Consider the following 18169-nt stretch of genomic DNA (forward strand, 5'->3'; position numbering starts at 1 on the left):
AATTAGAGAGTGCATGAGGTGGTGGGTCTACCGATAGGTGGAAATAAATGAGCAGTTTCAAATATACATCACCCTGTGCGCTCTGCATGAGACTGGGGCTACTGAGGAAGAGCGGTGCTACCTGGCACGTTTGCTGTTGTTGCCACTTCCGCGGGCCACTGCGGAGACATTGGCCACGGAGATTACTGACAGGGAGGTGCAGACGGCAATTAAGGAGATGGCTATAGGTAAAATGCCAGGGGTGGTGGAGTTACATGCCACATACGTGGACCAGTTGTCCCCGCATTTGACAGAGCTGTACGCTTAGGTAGCTCATATGCTATCAAGATACCATGCAAGAGACAATACTGGTTCCCCTTCCAAAGCCAGGGCGCCCCCACCCGAAATGGTGGGGCTGGCATATAGGCCACTGTCCCTGGTGAATGTAGATTATAGGATACTCAGCAGCATCCTGGCGGCATGATTGATGCCCCATGTGCCTTAACTCATTCACTGTGATCAGAGAGGCTTCATTCTGGTCTGCAACAGGGCCATGAATATCAGGAGGGTGGCAGTGGTACTGGTGGCTGCACAGTCAGTTAATGTTGGGGTGGCGGTGTTAGCAGTGGATGCAGAGACAGCATTTGATAGTCTGGCCTGGGATTAACTGTGTGCTGTGATGGAGGTGATGAGGTTGGGGAAGGGATTCACAGAATGGACCAGACTCTTATATACTGCGCCCATTGCGAGGGTGCATTCAGGGGCATAATCTAGGAAAAACGCATTGTGGAATGCGGTCAGAAACAGGGGTGCCTACTGTCACCACTCCTGTTTACTGTTGCAGTGGAGCACCTGATGTACACAGCTCAACAGGGGGACCTGTATGGAGACATTAGGGTGAAGGGTCCTGATCACCACATATCCCTGTTTGCCGATGACATGCTGCTCTTCCTCAATGATAGTCGGCTAGGGGGTGGACAGTGCTACCTGGATGCTAACTGAGATTGTGGACCTGTCCGGCCTGTGTTTGTGAACTGGCAAAGGTTTAACGTATTCTTGTTACACCCCACGGGGGAGGTGCCCCAGGATCTTACAGGGTTATGATGGGAACTCACTTCTTTCTGATATCTGGGAGTTGAGCTCTATTAGGACGATTTGGATCTCCTGAAGGGGAATGTGGGGAAAGCGATTACAGCCTGGCTCGGTGGGATGTGGTTCTGGAAGCCGCTCCCACTCTTGGTGGCGGGGCCGGCGGTGATATCAAAATACCAGTGTAGGAAGTTGGCTCTGTATGTGCTATTTCAAAGTAAGGAATAGCATGCACAGAGTCCAAGGGTTCCCCTTAGAGGTAAAATAGTGGTAAAAAGAGATAATACTAATGCTCTATTTTGTGGTAGTGTGGTCGAGCAGTAGGCTTATCCAAGGAGTAGTGTTAAGCATTTGTTGTACATACACATAGACAATAAATGAGGTACACACACTCAGAGACAAATCCAGCCAATAGGTTTTGTTATAGAAAAATATCTTTTCTTAGTTTATTTTACGAACCACAGGTTCAAATTTCACATGTAATAGCTTGTTTGGAAGGTATTGCAGGTAAGTACTCTAGGAACTTTGAATCATTACATTAGCATGAATACTTTTGTCATAAAACACAATAAGCTGTTTTAAAAGTGGACACTTAGTGCAATTTTCACAGTTCCTGGGGGAGGTAAGTTATTGTTAGTTTTCACAGGTAAGTAAGTCACTTACAGTTCTCAGTTTTTGGTCCAAGGTAGCCCACCGTTGGGGGTTCAGAGCAACCCCAAAGTTATCACACCAGCAGCTCAGGGCCGGTCAGGTGCAAAGGTCAAAGAGGTGCCCAAAACACATAGGCTATAATGGAGAGAAGGGGGTGCCCCGGTTCCAGTCTGCCAGCAGGTAAGTACCCGCGTCTTCGGAGGGCAGACCAGGGGGGTTTTGTAGGGCACCGGGGGGGACACAAAGTAGCACAGAAAGTACACCCTCAGCAGCGCGGGGGCGGCCGGGTGCAGTGTGCAAACATGCGTCGGGTTTCCTTCAGGTTTCAATGGGAGACCAAGGGGTCTCTTCAGCGATGCAGGCAGGCAAGGGGGGGGCTCCTCGGGGTAGCCACCACCTGGGCAAGGGAGAGGGCCTCCTGGGGGTCACTCCTGCACAGAAGTTCCGTTTCTTTAGGGGCTGGGGGCTGCGGGTGCAGGGCCTTTTCCAGCCGTCGGGAAATGGAGTTCAGACAGTCGCGGTCAGGGGGAGCCTGGGGATTCCCTCTGCAGGCGTCGCTGTGGGGGCTCAGGGGGGACAACTTTGGTTACTCACAGTCGTAGAGTCGCCGGAGGGTCCTCCCTGAGTTGGTTGTTCTCCACCAGTCGAGTCGGGGTCGCCGGGTGCAGTGTTGCAAGTCTCACGCTTCTTGCGGGGAATTGCAGGGGTCTTTAAATCTGCTCCTTGTAACAAAGTTGCAGTTCTTTTGGAGCAGTGCCGCTGTCCTCGGGAGTTTCTTGTCTTTTTCGAAGCAGGGCAGTCCTTAGAGGATTCAGAGGTCGCTGGTCCCTTGGAAAGCGTCGCTGGAGCAGGTTCTTTGGAAGGCAGGAGACAGGCCGGTAGGTCTGGGGCCAAGGCAGTTGGTGTCTTCTGGTCTTCCTCTGCAGGGGTCTTTCAGCTCGGCAGTCCTTCTTCTTGTAGTTGCAGGAATCTAACTCTTTAGGTTCAGGGAAGCCCTTAAATACTAAATTTAAGGGCGTGTTTAGGTCTGGGGGGTTAGTAGCCAATGGCTACTAGCCCTGAGGGTGGGTACACCCTCTTTGTGCCTCCTCCCAAGGGGAGGGGGTCACATCCCTAATCCTATTGGGGGAATCCTCCATCTGCAAGATGGAGGATTTCTAAAAGTTAGAGTCACCTCAGCTCAGGACACCTTAGGGGCTGTCCTGACTGGCCAGTGACTCCTCCTTGTTATTCTCATTATTTTCTCCGGCCTTGCCGCCAAAAGTGGGGGCCGGGGCCGGAGGGGGCGGGCAACTCCACTAGCTGGAGTGTCCTGCGGGGCTGTGACAAAGGGGTGAGCCTTTGAGGCTCACCGCCAGGTGTTACAGCTCCTGCCTGGGGGAGGTGTTAGCATCTCCACCCAGTGCAGGCTTTGTTACTGGCCTCAGAGTGACAAAGGCACTCTCCCCATGGGGCCAGCAACATGTCTCTAGTGTGGCAGGCTGCTGGAACCAGTCAGCCTACACAGATAGTCGGTTAAGTTTCAGGGGGCACCTCTAAGGTGCCCTCTGTGGTGTATTTTACAATAAAATTTACACTGGCATCAGTGTGCATTTATTGTGCTGACAAGTTTGATACCAAACTTCCCAGTTTTCAGTGTAGCCATTATGGTGCTGTGGAGTTCGTGTAAAACAGACTCCCAGACCATATACTCTTATGGCTACCCTGCACTTACAATGTCTAAGGTTTTGCTTAGACACTGTAGGGGCACAGTGCTCATGCACTGGTACCCTCACCTATGGTATAGTGCACCCTGCCTTAGGGCTGTAAGGCCTGCTAGAGGGGTGTCTTACCTATACTGCATAGGCAGTGAGAGGCTGGCATGGCACCCTGAGGGGAGTGCCATTTCGACTTACTCATTTTGTTCTCACTAGCACACACAAGCTGGTAAGCAGTGTGTCTGTGCTGAGTGAGGGGTCTCTTAGGGTGGCATAATACATGCTGCAGCCCTTAGAGACCTTCCCTGGCATCAGGGCCCTTGGTACCAGAGGTACCAGTTACAAGGGACTTATCTGGATGCCAGGGTGTGCCAATTGTGGAATCAAAAGTACAGGTTAGGGAAAGAACACTGGTGCTGGGGCCTGGTTAGCAGGCCTCAGCACACTTTCAATTCAAAACATAGCATCAGCAAAGGCAAAAAGTCAGGGGGTAACCATGCCAAGGAGGCATTTCCTTACACAACCCCCCCCCCCAAACGAAAGAGGATGAGACTAACCTTTCCCAAGAGAGTCTTCATTTTCTAAGTGGAAGAACCTGGAAAGGCCATCTGCATTGGCATGGGCAGTCCCAGGTCTGTGTTCCACTATAAAGTCCATTCCCTGTAGGGAGATGGACCACCTCAACAGTTTTGGATTTTCACCTTTCATTTGCATCAGCCATCTGAGAGGTCTGTGGTCAGTCTGAACTAGGAAGTGAGTACCAAAGAGGTATGGTCTCAGCTTCTTCAGGGACCAAACCACAGCAAAGGCCTCCCTCTCAATGGCACTCCAACGCTGCTCCCTGGGGAGTAACCTCCTGCTAATGAAAGCAACAGGCTGGTCAAGGCCATCATCATTTGTTTGGGACAAAACTGCCCCTATCCCATGTTCAGAGGCATCTGTTTGCACAATGAATTGCTTGGAGTAATCTGGAGCTTTTAGAACTGGTGCTGTGCACATAGCTTGCTTCAGGGTGTCAAAGGCCTGTTGGCATTCTACAGTCCAGTTTACTTTCTTGGGCATTTTCTTGGAGGTGAGTTCTGTGAGGGCTGTCACAATGGATCCATATCCCTTCACAAACCTCCTATAGTACCCAGTCAAGCCAAGGAATGCCCTGACTTGAGTCTGGGTTTTTGGAGCTGCCCAGTCCAGAATAGTCTGGATCTTAGGCTGGAGTGGCTGAACTTGGCCTCCACCTACAAGGTGTCCCAAGTAAACCACAGTTCCCTGCCCTATCTGGCATTTGGATGCCTTGATAGAGAGGCCTGCAGATTGCAGGGCCTTCAAAACCTTCTTCAGGTGGACCAGGTGATCCTGCCAGGTGGAGCTGAAGACAGCAATATCATCCAGATAAGCTGCACTAAAGGATTCCAACCCAGCAAGGACTTGATTCACCAACCTTTGGAAGGTGGCAGGGGCATTCTTTAAACCAAAGGGCATTACAGTGAACTGATAATGCCCATCCGGTGTGGAGAATGCTGTCTTTTCTTTTGCTCCAGGGGCCATTTTGATTTGCCAGTACCCTGCTGTTAAGTCAAAGGTACTTAAGAATTTGGCAGCCCCTAATTTGTCCATTAGCTCATCAGTTCTAGGAATGGGATGAGCATCTGTCTTGGTGACAGAGTTGAGACCTCTGTAGTCCACACAAAACCTCATCTCTCTCTTTCCTTCTTTGGTGTGAGGTTTGGGGACTAAGACCACTGGGCTAGCCCAGGGGCTGTCAGAGTACTCAATTACTCCCCATTCCAGCATCTTGTGGACTTCCACCTTGATGCTTTCCTTAACTTGGTCAGACTGTCTAAATATTTTGTTTTTGACAGGCATACTGTCTCCTGTGTCCACATCATGGGTACGCAGGTGTGTCTGACCAGGGGTTAGGGAAAAGAGTTCAGCAAACTGCTGCAGGACCTTCCTGCAGTCAGACTGCTGTTGGCTAGAGAGGGTGTCTGAGTAGATCACTCCATCTACTGAGCCATCTTTAGGGTCTGATGAGAGGAGATCAGGGAGAGGTTCACTCTCAGCTTCCTGGTCCTCATCTGTTACCATCAACAGATTTACATCAGCCCTGTCATGGAAGAGCTTAAGGCGGTTCACATGGATCACCCTCTTGGGGCTCCTGCTTGTGCCCAGGTCCACCAGGTAGGTGACCTGACTCTTCCTCTCTAGTACTGGGTAAGGGCCACTCCATTTGTCCTGAAGTGCCCTGGGAGCCACAGGCTCCAGAACCCAGACTTTCTGCCCTGGTTGAAATTCAACCAGTGCAGCCTTTTGGTCATACCACAACTTCTGGAGTTGTTGGCTGGCCTCAAGGTTTTTACTTGCCTTTTCCATGTACTCTGCCATCCTTGAGCGAAGGCCAAGTACATAGTCCACTATGTCTTGTTTAGGCTCATGAAGAGGTCTCTCCCAGCCTTCTTTAACAAGAGCAAGTGGTCCCCTTACAGGGTGGCCAAACAGAAGTTCAAAGGGTGAGAATCCTACTCCCTTCTGAGGCACCTCTCTGTAAGCGAAAAGCAGACATGGCAGGAGGACATCCCATCTCCTTTTGAGTTTTTCTGGGAGCCCCATGATCATGCCCTTTAATGTCTTGTTGAATCTCTCAACAAGGCCATTAGTTTGTGGATGATATGGTGTAGTGAATTTGTAAGTCACTCCACACTCATTCCACATGTGTTTTAGGTATGCTGACATGAAGTTGGTACCTCTGTCAGACACCACCTCCTTAGGGAAACCCACTCTGGTAAAGATACCAATGAGGGCCTTGGCTACTGCAGGGGCAGTAGTCGACCTAAGGGGAATAGCTTCAGGATACCTAGTAGCATGATCCACTACTACTAGGATGTACATATTTCCTGAGGCTGTGGGAGGTTCTAGTGGACCAACTATGTCCACACCCACTCTTTCAAAGGGGACCCCCACCACTGGAAGTGGAATGAGGGGGGCCTTTGGATGCCCACCTGTCTTACCACTGGATTGACAGGTGGGGCAGGAGAGGCAAAACTCCTTAACCTTCTGGGACATGTTGGGCCAGTAGAAGTGGTTGACTAACCTCTCCCACGTCTTGGTTTGTCCCAAATGCCCAGCAAGGGGAATATCATGGGCTAAGGTCAGAATAAACTCTCTGAAACCCTGAGGCACTACCACTCTCCTAGTGGCACCAGGTTTGGGATCTCTTGCCTCAGTGTACAGGAGTCCATCTTCCCAATAGACCCTATGTGTTCCATTTTTCTTGCCTTTGGACTCTTCAGCAGCTTGCTGCCTAAGGCCTTCAAGAGAGGGACAGGTTTCTTGTCCCTTACACAACTCTTCCCTTGAGGGTCCCCCTGGGCCCAAGAGCTCAACCTGATAAGGTTCCAGCTCCATAGGCTCAGTTCCCTCAGAGGGCAGAACTTCTTCCTGAGAAGAGAGGTTCTCTTTTTGGTGTTGTGTTGCAGCTGGTTTCCCAGCTGACTTTCCTTTTCTCTTGGTAGGCTGGGCCATTTTTCCAGACTCCAGCTCTACTTTTTCACCCTGTGCCTTGCACTGTGCCCTAGTCTTGACACACACCAGTTCAGGGATACCCAGCATGGCTGCATGGGTTTTCAGTTCTACCTCAGCCCATGCTGAGGACTCCAGGTCATTTCCAAGCAAACAGTCTACTGGGATATTTGAGGAGACCATCACCTGTTTCAGGCCTTTGACCCCTCCCCACTCTAAAGTTACCATAGCCATGGGATGTACTTTAGTCTGATTGTCAGCGTTGGTGACTGGATAAGTTTGTCCAGCCAGGTATTGGCCAGGGGAAACCAGTTTCTCTGTCACCATGGTGTCACTGGCACCTGTATCCCTCAGGCCCTCTACACTTGTCCCATTAATTAAGAGCTGCTGCCTGTATTTTTGCATGTTAGGGGGCCAGGCAGCCAGTGTGGCTAAATCCACCCCACCCTCAGAGACTAATGTAGCTTCAGTGTGACACCTGATTTGCTCTGGGCACACTGTTGATCCCACTTGGAGACTGGCCATTCCAGTTTTAGCTGGATGGGGGTTAGAAGTGGTATCTTTCTTGGGACAGGCCTTGTCTCCAGTTTGGTGTCCAGACTGACTACAGTTACGACACCAGGCCTTTTTGGGATCAAAGTTTTTACCCTTGTACCCAGAATTGTTTTGTGAAGAGGCTCTGGGCCCACCCTCCTGTGCAGGTTTTTGGGGGCCTGTAGAAGACTCTTTACTATCTTTGTTTTTGGTTGTCTCACCACCTTTCCCCTGGGGAGGTTTTGTGACCCCTTTCTTTTGGTCACCCCCTGTGGAAGTTTTGGACACCCTAGTCTTGACCCAATGGTCCGCCTTCTTTCCCAATTTTTGGGGAGAAATTGGTCCTAGGTCCACCAGATGCTGATGCAGTTTATCATTGAAACAATTACTTAATAGGTGTTCTTTCACAAATAAATTGTACAGCCCATCATAATCATTTACACCATTGCCTTGAATCCAACCATCTAGTGTTTTTACTGAGTAGTCTACAAAGTCAACCCAGGTCTGGCCCGAGGATTTTTGAGCCCCCCTGAATCTAATCCTATACTCCTCAGTGGAGAATCCAAAGCCCTCAATCAGGGTACCCTTCATGAGGTCATAAGATTCTGCATCTTTTTTAGAGAGTGTGAGGAGTCTATCCCTACACTTTCCTGTGAACATTTCCCAAAGGAGAGCACCCCAGTGAGATTTGTTCACTTTTCTGGTTTCACAAGCCCTCTCAAAAGCTGTGAACCATTTGGTGATGTCATCACCATCTTCATATTTTGTTACAATCCCTTTGGGGATTTTCAACATGTCAGGAGAATCTCTGACCCTATTTATGTTGCTGCCACCATTGATGGGTCCTAGGCCCATCTCTTGTCTTTCCCTTTCTATGGCTAGGATCTGTTTTTCCAAAGCCAATCTTTTGGCCATCCTGGCTAACTGGATGTCCTCTTCACTGGAGTTATCCTCAGTGATTTCAGAGAGGCTGGACCCTCCTGTGAGGGAGCCAGCATCTCTGACTATTATTTTTGGAGTCAGGGCTTGAGAAGCCCTGTTCTCCCTAGATAGGACTGGTGGAGGGGTTTCTTCCTCCAGTTCACTATCATCCTCCTCTGTGTTATCCACAGAGGGGTTGGCTCTATCATACTCTGCCAACAGCTCCTGGAGCTGTACTTTGGTAGGTCTGGAGCCCATTGTTATTTTTCTTATGTTACAGAGTGACCTTAGCTCTTTCATCTGGAGATGGAGGTAAGGTGTGGTGTCGAGTTCCACCACATTCATCTCTGTACTAGACATTATTCTTCTAAAAGTTGGAATGCTTTTAAGAATCTAAAACTACTTCTAGAATCTAATTCAAACTTTTACAAACTTTTAAACTCTAAAAGAAATGCTAACAGGGACTAACACAAGGCCCTAGCAGGACTTTAAAGAATTTAGAAAACTTTTCAAATTGCAAAAATCAATTTCTAATGACAATTTTGGAATTTGTCGTGTGATCAGGTATTGGCTGAGTAGTCCAGCAAATGCAAAGTCTTGTACCCCACCGTTGATCCACCAATGTAGGAAGTTGGCTCTGTATGTGCTATTACAAAGTAAGGAATAGCATGCACAGAGTCCAAGGGTTCCCCTTAGAGGTAAAATAGTGGTAAAAAGAGATAATACTAATGCTCTATTTTGTGGTAGTGTGGTCGAGCAGTAGGCTTATCCAAGGAGTAGTGTTAAGCATTTGTTGTACATACACATAGACAATAAATGAGGTACACACACTCAGAGACAAATCCAGCCAATAGGTTTTGTTATAGAAAAATATATTTTCTTAGTTTATTTTACGAACCACAGGTTCAAATTTCACATGTAATAGCTTGTTTGGAAGGTATTGCAGGTAAGTACTCTAGGAACTTTGAATCATTACATTAGCATGAATACTTTTGTCATAAAACACAATAAGCTGTTTTAAAAGTGGACACAGTGCAATTTTCACAGTTCCTGGGGGAGGTAAGTTATTGTTAGTTTTCACAGGTAAGTAAGTCACTTACAGTTCTCAGTTTTTGGTCCAAGGTAGCCCACCGTTGGGGGTTCAGAGCAACCCCAAAGTTATCACTCAGGGCCGGTCAGGTGCAAAGGTCAAAGAGGTGCCCAAAACACATAGGCTATAATGGAGAGAAGGGGGTGCCCCGGTTCCAGTCTGCCAGCAGGTAAGTACCCGCGTCTTCGGTGGGCAGACCAGGGGGGTTTTGTAGGGCACCGGGGGGGACACAAAGTAGCACAGAAAGTACACCCTCAGCAGCGCGGGGGCGGCCGGGTGCAGTGTGCAAACATGCGTCGGGTTTCCTTCAGGTTTCAATGGGAGACCAAGGGGTCTCTTCAGCGATGCAGGCAGGCAAGGGGGGGGCTCCTCGGGGTAGCCACCACCTGGGCAAGGGAGAGGGCCTCCTGGGTGTCACTCCTGCACAGAAGTTCTGTTTCTTTAGGGGCTGGGGGCTGCGGGTGCAGGGCCTTTTCCAGCCGTCGGGAAATGGAGTTCAGACAGTCGCAGTCAGGCGGAGCCTGGGGATTCCCTCTGCAGGCGTCGCTGTGGGGGCTCAGGGGGGACAACTTTGGTTACTCACAGTCGTAGAGTCGCCGGAGGGTCCTCCCTGAGTTGGTTGTTCTCCACCAGTCGAGTCGGGGTCGCCGGGTGCAGTGTTGCAAGTCTCACGCTTCTTGCGGGGAATTGCAGGGGTCTTTAAATCTGCTCCTTGTAACAAAGTTGCAGTTCTTTTGGAGCAGTGCCGCTGTCCTCGGGAGTTTCTTGTCTTTTTCGAAGCAGGGCAGTCCTCAGAGGATTCAGAGGTCGCTGGTCCCTTGGAAAGCGTCGCTGGAGCAGGTTCTTTGGAAGGCAGGAGACAGGCCGGTAGGTCTGGGGCCAAGGCAGTTGGTGTCTTCTGGTCTTCCTCTGCAGGGGTCTTTCAGCTCGGCAGTCCTTCTTCTTGTAGTTGCAGGAATCTAACTCTTTAGGTTCAGGGAAGCCCTTAAATACTAAATTTAAGGGCGTGTTTAGGTCTGGGGGGTTAGTAGCCAATGGCTACTAGCCCTGAGGGTGGGTACACCCTCTTTGTGCCTCCTCCCAAGGGGAGGGGGTCACATCCCTAATCCTATTGGGGGAATCCTCCATCTGCAAGATGGAGGATTTCTAAAAGTTAGTCACCTCAGCTCAGGACACCTTAGGGGCTGTCCTGACTGGCCAGTGACTCCTCCTTGTTATTCTCATTATTTTCTCCGGCCTTGCCGCCAAAAGTGGGGGCCGGGGCCGGAGGGGGCGGGCAACTCCACTAGCTGGAGTGTCCTGCGGGGCTGTGACAAAGGGGTGAGCCTTTGAGGCTCACCGCCAGGTGTTACAGCTCCTGCCTGGGGGAGGTGTTAGCATCTCCACCCTGTGCAGGCTTTGTTACTGGCCTCAGAGTGACAAAGGCACTCTCCCCATGGGGCCAGCAACATGTCTCTAGTGTGGCAGGCTGCTGGAACCAGTCAGCCTACACAGATAGTCGGTTAAGTTTCAGGGGGCACCTCTAAGGTGCCCTCTGTGGTGTATTTTACAATAAAATGTACACTGGCATCAGTGTGCATTTATTGTGCTGAGAAGTTTGATACCAAACTTCCCAGTTTTCAGTGTAGCCATTATGGTGCTTTGGAGTTCGTGTAAAACAGACTCCCAGACCATATACTCTTATGGCTACCCTGCACTTACAATGTCTAAGGTTTTGCTTAGACACTGTAGGGGCACAGTGCTCATGCACTGGTACCCTCACCTATGGTATAGTGCACCCTGCCTTAGGGCTGTAAGGCCTGCTAGAGGGGTGTCTTACCTATACTGCATAGGCAGTGAGAGGCTGGCATGGCACCCTGAGGGGAGTGCCATGTCGACTTACTCATTTTGTTCTCACTAGCACACACAAGCTGGTAAGCAGTGTGTCTGTGCTGAGTGAGGGGTCTCTTAGGGTGGCATAATACATGCTGCAGCCCTTAGAGACCTTCCCTGGCATCAGGGCCCTTGGTACCAGAGGTACCAGTTACAAGGGACTTATCTGGATGCCAGGGTGTGCCAATTGTGGAATCAAAAGTACAGGTTAGGGAAAGAACACTGGTGCTGGGGCCTGGTTAGCAGGCCTCGGCACACTTTCAATTCAAAACATAGCATCAGCAAAGGCAAAAAGTCAGGGGGTAACCATGCTAAGGAGGCATTTCCTTACAACCAGTCTTTCCCTGACTGCTATATTTCTTTGCCACTCTTCCCATAGTGGTGCCCAGGATTAAAATCAGAGAGCTTAACTCCTTGCTATTGGAGCTGATATGAAATAGAAGTATGCAGCGGGTGGCCCTAAAGAAGCTTCACCACCCAGTTCATGATGGGGCCTAGCAGCCCCTGACTTTGAGGCATATTACTTGGCGGTGAAATTGTAGTGGGTGACACAATGGGGCGGGGGGGCTGGGGGCAGACTGCCCCTGTCGTGGCTGAATCAGTTGATACTGGGAACCAAATAGTTGACGATGGAGTATAGGGGACTGCAAACGGTGGCAAAGCACTGCTGGCTTCAATATTTGTAAAGAACAAGAATGGATATACCTTACTCCCCGGATTTGCCTCAGGGTTGGTTAGGAATTTTAATGGAAGGGGATGCTCGGACCCAGTTGTTGGAGTGGACCAGCATGGCATTACCAGAGTGGGTGATCTTTATAATACAGACATACTGCAGTCATTTGAGGACTTGCAGATCTCATATGATGTACCTGCAGAGCAGCTTCTGTTCTATGAAGCAGTGGCGGCAGTGCTGAGGAGGCTCTGGGGGGCTGGCAGATAGGTCCCTAGACTGCACAGGGGATATCACACCATAGGCACTACTTTGGGGACACGTAAGGCTGTCGCTTCCTTGTATAAGGCCTGGAGGGAGGAGGTGGCTGCCCCCTACATGACCTTAGGGAACAATGTCGGACGACGTAGGGATGCTGATCATAGACAGGGACTGGCTGCTTATCCTGGACGGGGTCCCCCGAGTGTCTATAAATGCTCGCGTTATATTAGTAAACTTCTACTACATTCAGAGGGCCTATCTAACACCAGGTAAAATAAACAAGTACTTTGCGGATGCACAAGCGATGTGCCCCAGGTGTGGAGGTGGGGGCTGAGATGATACACATGGTGTGGGGATGTGTCCAACTGACTACTTATTGGATGTAGATACTCACCCTGACTAATGATGTGATGGGACGAAATCTACAGCTGCTGCCCATGGTGTGTCTGTTGGGGTTGTTCCTTTCGCCAGCTAGGCACAAGATAACTATGAAATTCATTGACCTTGAATTCATCCTTGCCAAGTGCCAGATTACCCTTAGCTGGAAAAACCCGAACGGTCCCCAGATGGCGCGCTGGGCAGAATTTGAGAATGTCAACCTCCTTCGGAATGCAAAGAGAGGGAGGAGCATGATTGAGGTGGCACGAGCTTGTGAGGGGCTCATGCTGGAGATGAGAGGAGGAGGGTAGCTTAGAGAACGGAAACCCACTTGGCACACCAGGCACAGTGGGGACTTGAGTAAGGGGATGGGACCACTGATGATGGGCTGGCACGAGAGAGCCCTTTTCTGATGAGTGAGGCCTCTGGTCTATCCCATGGGTACTGCTTCCGCCACTTACTTCAGGGGAGGAGGGTATGGGCGGGGACCATTAGTACCTTTTTCTAAGTATATAGAGCTAGTTGTTTACGGTAACGAGCTCGGGGAGGATGGGGAAGAGATTCAACTGTTTGTTGTTCTGCCTGGATGGATGTGAGGGAATGGAGTACGCTGTTATTGCTACCTGCTGTGGGACCCATGATGCCAACCTTGATATCAGTTAAGTTGGGGTGATGTCGTGAGATGAAAGGATGCATGATGCGCCCGGGGACTGACTGGCTGTATGATGGATCATATTTCAAATGTCATGTAACAAGTACGCATTACCGGTTTTGAATGGTTTAGTGAGAAATGCTAATAACATTTGGTTACAAAAAAATAAATGAATAAAATTATTCCAGAATGGGCAGGTCACACCTAGTGACATACCAAAGTCTCCAGCCAAAAGAATATATTGAACACCTAACATATGTTACAGTATTTTTAGCCAAAGAGATAACCAAAACTGAGCACCCAGGTGCAACCCACTGCCCTCCCAGCCTCTGCTAAGAATCTCTTATTCCCACTTCTGGAATTCCCCAGGTAGGGGATGCACCAGCACACCTCATCCTCCTCCAGTCTTTAGACACATTCCCCAGGTCCTTCAGGTCCAACTCTTCATATTCCATGTCTGGTTTTCAATCCCCCTCCTGGTGTTGATCCTTCAGATACATTTTGTCATGTTATGTGGCAAGGTCACAGTAACTTAACTGGCTAGGTTCTAGATTCCAGTGCCCTTCCAGAAGCAGAATACCCAGGTTAGTCCTTTGATCCAGGCTGTGTAAAAAGTCTGGTTAAAAATTACAGTTTTCCTCCATTCATTACATTGCTAGAAGGCGCAATCTTGCCCCACCTCTCTCACTCTAAAATACTATCTCCATTTCCACAGTCTTCACAGATACATTATCGTTGCAAGTCAAAGTCCCACTCTAAATTAAATTCCAAATTATAGTCCTGCTCAAAGTCAAGTTCCAAATCACAGTGCCGCTGCAGGCCAGAACCTCAATTCATGAGACAGTTTCACTCCAGGTCATAGTTCTGAACAAACTCACCATTCAGCAGCAGCTGCAACATCATTGTAAGTGTATAGCTCCTCCCATATTGGGTGTCACACATGCTATTATTGTCTTATTATCCTTCCCATGTGACCCTCATCACAGGTCCTTTATGCCTTACAGACCATTCAATATCCTACCATTAATCATCCATCTCGTGTTCTTACAGATTACAGCATCAAACCGCTCTCCTGTTTCCAAAAAGACAGATGTTAAAGACTCTCTTGTTTTGGATAAGAAATCTGTCTTGCATTTGCTAAGATCTGAGAAGCCAAAGGCCCAACATCTTGAAATTTTGGACGATACGGAGCTTCACTGGCTGCCTGCATTGGAAAAGACTAATAAACAGCAGTCATTTGTTACAGAAATAACTATTGAGGAATCTCCCAACCTAGTGGCCCCACCGATTTTGAAAAAAGCTAATTCTCAAAGCGTAACTGCAGTGGAGAAGACAGGTGTTACGTTTCCACCAGTGTTGGAGAAGAAAGAAGACCAGTGTTGTTTGATCAAAAAGGCAGTGTCCCCAATATCACCCCTGTTAGTAAGGACCAGTAGCCAAAATATGCTTACCCTGGATAAAACATTGCTTTCACCCATGATAGACAAGACTGAGGAGCAGTTGCTGCCTTTGTTGGAAAGTACTACAGTACATCATTCACCTTCATTGAAGAAGGTAGAAGATCAACCATTGACCATACTCCAGAAAAAGAGAACAGTCAAGCATTTACTTTTGTCAGAGGTACCTAAATCCCAGTGCTCCTCTGTGCTTAAGATGGCACAGCACCAGCACCCCCATACATTGGAGAAGGCTGCTGTCCAGAACTCTGTTAGAGTTGAGAAGACCGAAGCCCAAAGCTTGCCCATGTTGAATAAAACCAAGGCCCAACATTTGCAATTGCTAGAAAAGATCGAAGCTCAACACTCAACCTTACTGAAAAAGATTAACGCTCAACGAACACTGGTGTTGGAAAAAATAGCTGTCCAGCAGTCACCTAAGGTGAAGAAGTCAGATGCCCCATGTTCATCCCAGAAAGAAAAGACTGAAGTCCAAAGGTCATCCCTATTAGAGAAGACGTATGTTCAACACCCTCTCATTTTGGAGAAAACAGGATTGGCATCAGCAGGTAGCGAACACCAGTTGTTAGTGGATAGCACTCTAGAGAGGTTGATGAGGAGTCAACAGCCTGCTTCAGAAAATGTCCGGCATACACAGTCGCCCATGGTTAAGGTATGTGACCCAATCTTTTTACTCTACAAAAAAACAGTAGGATATCTGCCTAGTCTGGTATTTTATCCAGAACTAAAATATACAGGTCAAGAAGCTAAAATCCAATTGTGTACTCACTCCACTCACACTACAAGGGCATCCCACCATCCTCAAAAACTTGAAAAAACAAGTACCCAGCAAGATCATAGTCACAATTTATTTATTCGGTTTAAAAAATAAACCATAAAAGACAATAAAAACACAACATCATTGATAGAATGCAAAGTCATTATACATAAATCACAATATAAGCCATAATTAAAAATATCCGGAGCAGCATACACCAAACAATGAGGCAAATAAATAATACAATAATTTCAGTTTGTGATCATCGTATTTCTCATTCTAACTACACTATTTAAAAACAAAGCAACATGGGGACAAGTTCTAACATCCTGCAACATCTGTAAACATAATAGAACAGGCCTGGCTTGTCTGATCAATATATAGGCTTTAAAACCCTTGTGTGCAAGCGTGAATAAAAAGGACATATAAAAACCACATGTACGAAAGATTGACATCGCGAGTTCCTAATTGCAATTTCCTGTAAATCGCAATTAGAAAATCACAATTTCAAATGTATGAAACACTTTTGAGTTTCATTTCATTTTCATTTTGTGAGAGCAGGCCACTGCCTGCTCTTAAAAAATATATTTTAGGAACAATCTTTAGAGACCTCTACCCATTTACAAACGGGTTACCACCAATTTTAAAATGCAGTTTGGTCGCAAAACATTCACACATAGCACTGCGATTCGATATTAGTATGGGGCGCACTCAACACTCCCCTTCCTAATACCGAATCGCAAACCGAACTTGTGATTCGGTAACAGGTTACTGAATCACTATTTGGGTTTGGTACATGTGAGAAAGGTTTGCGTACGCAAACAGTTGCGACTGGTAAAAAGGTGTGTACATGTGGCCTTTAGTGCATAAAATCTTGCACAAATAGATTATCACACAGACGAGGAATACTATCTGCCTCATTGGCCCAGCCATTAGGAACTCATGACAGATTATGTATTAAGTTAAACCTAAAACAGGTGACTGACTAGTGCCATAAAACCCACCTCTCAGGCCAGCAAAGCTTATATAGTGAGACACACTGCTCTTTTCACATATGAGGAAAACAGCACATTCTTTAATAACTGAAAGAAAGCCATCACCCTTAGTGATGACCTTCACTGATCAGGCAGGGGCAGCGAGCTAGAAGAAAACAGAAGCTCCATAAGTTTCTCCACTCCACCCTCACCAGTAACCTCTCCAGTCTGTGCCAAAAATAAGGCAAAGACTGAAACTTGATCTAATGCTGATCTGCACTTAGAACTGCGGTGTTCCCTGACTTTTGATCCCCATTATAGATCTGAACTCACATATGTTCCACACAGACCTAAAATGATTCACTGTCCTGCATCTCACTTCAGATCACTGTTCCCCTTCATTCATTCCAAATCAGATGCAAGGCATAAATGAGTGCCAGGCACAAGAAACCAACCAGGTAGGAAAGCAGGTGGTATCCATGTGCAAGACAGCCACATTTTTCAGAAAAAAGCAAATAGGTAAGGGGACCAGCCATCTAACATGGAATGCTAATCTTATAGGGCCTCAGCCAGAGATTGGTCATGTAAAGAAACAACCTGCGTGATCTCGCTAAAGCGGGCAGACATGTTCACAATGACAATTGACCCTGGAACAAAGGGAAGACAACTGGATTCTCTCCCTGAAATCAAATGATCTGCAGCTTTTAGTATAAATGTGTGTTATGTAAAGCAAATCTCTTTCAGTGAAAAACACACTGGTATAAATAAAGTGTCCATAACCAAGAATTGCTGACCAAATCACCTAGCAAAAAGGGCCACGGCATGTGGCTGTAAATGGTAGCCTAGAAACAGTTCCTAAACAGCAGAATACGTGTCCCTGGATCACTTTGAAAAGCGCAGCCTCAAAGGTGCACTGTTGGGCTTCTTCTCTGGGTCCTGGGGTGGGAGGTGGCTGCTGGGCAGTGCCTACACAGGAACAATTGTTTATCATTAGTTTCCCATGGCCCTATGTGCTACTGTAGTGCCCACTGGTTGCCAATATGTTGTAGTTTTGGTGTTGACTTTCTAAGTAGTGTGGGCAAACAGTTAAGTCTTATTCTATGGGATGATGAGGGTCTGAATCTCATATGTTTTCATAAAAAACATTAACACTCAAGAAAGGTCACTTTCCACTCAGAGATGTATGTTTAAAAGTGTTTAAGGTTTTACTTTTAATAGCAAAATATAAAGTTAAAACAGTAACAAAAGAAGACAGACACAGGAAACAGATGGTCCTAGATCTTTTTTAGGGTGTGGGGGGTGGAGGCTGAGGTAATATCCCAAACCTTTTCACAATGCTTACACAGCAAAGGTATTATGATATAAATAATATTGGCGTGTATCATCAATGTGTGTTGCCTCAAAGACCACGAGTCTTCAGGAACCTGCAGAACATTACAATGCTTACACAGCAAAGGTATTATGATATAAATAATACTGAAATGTATCATCAGTGTGTGTTGTCTCAAAGACCACGAGTCCTCAGGAACCTGCAGAACATTTGGAGTCTCACTTTGTTGGGTAAAATAGTTCTCCTACATAGTGCAATGTGCCTTCTAGCCTTTATTTTGTGTTGTCAGGCTTGGTATTGAGCCCACTGTTTCATCACGCCATCTGAGATTGTCTACATAT

The 18169-nt window shown here is 47.7% G+C and overlaps 1 protein-coding gene across 4 annotated transcripts in view; it reads left to right on the forward strand.

The window, feature by feature from the left end:
- ACIN1 (apoptotic chromatin condensation inducer 1) overlaps positions 1–18169 on the forward strand; it is a 729433-nt gene that overhangs the window by 351652 nt on the left and 359612 nt on the right. For all 4 annotated transcript variants that reach the window (XM_069238220.1, XM_069238221.1, XM_069238222.1 and 1 more), the window contains exon 7: positions 14361–15419. In XM_069238220.1, the coding sequence (XP_069094321.1) occupies positions 14361–15419 (1059 nt within the window). The remainder of the gene's footprint in view (positions 1–14360; positions 15420–18169) is intronic.

Source organism: Pleurodeles waltl, chromosome 6 (genome assembly GCF_031143425.1).
Source record: "Pleurodeles waltl isolate 20211129_DDA chromosome 6, aPleWal1.hap1.20221129, whole genome shotgun sequence".
NCBI lineage: Eukaryota > Metazoa > Chordata > Amphibia > Caudata > Salamandridae > Pleurodeles > Pleurodeles waltl.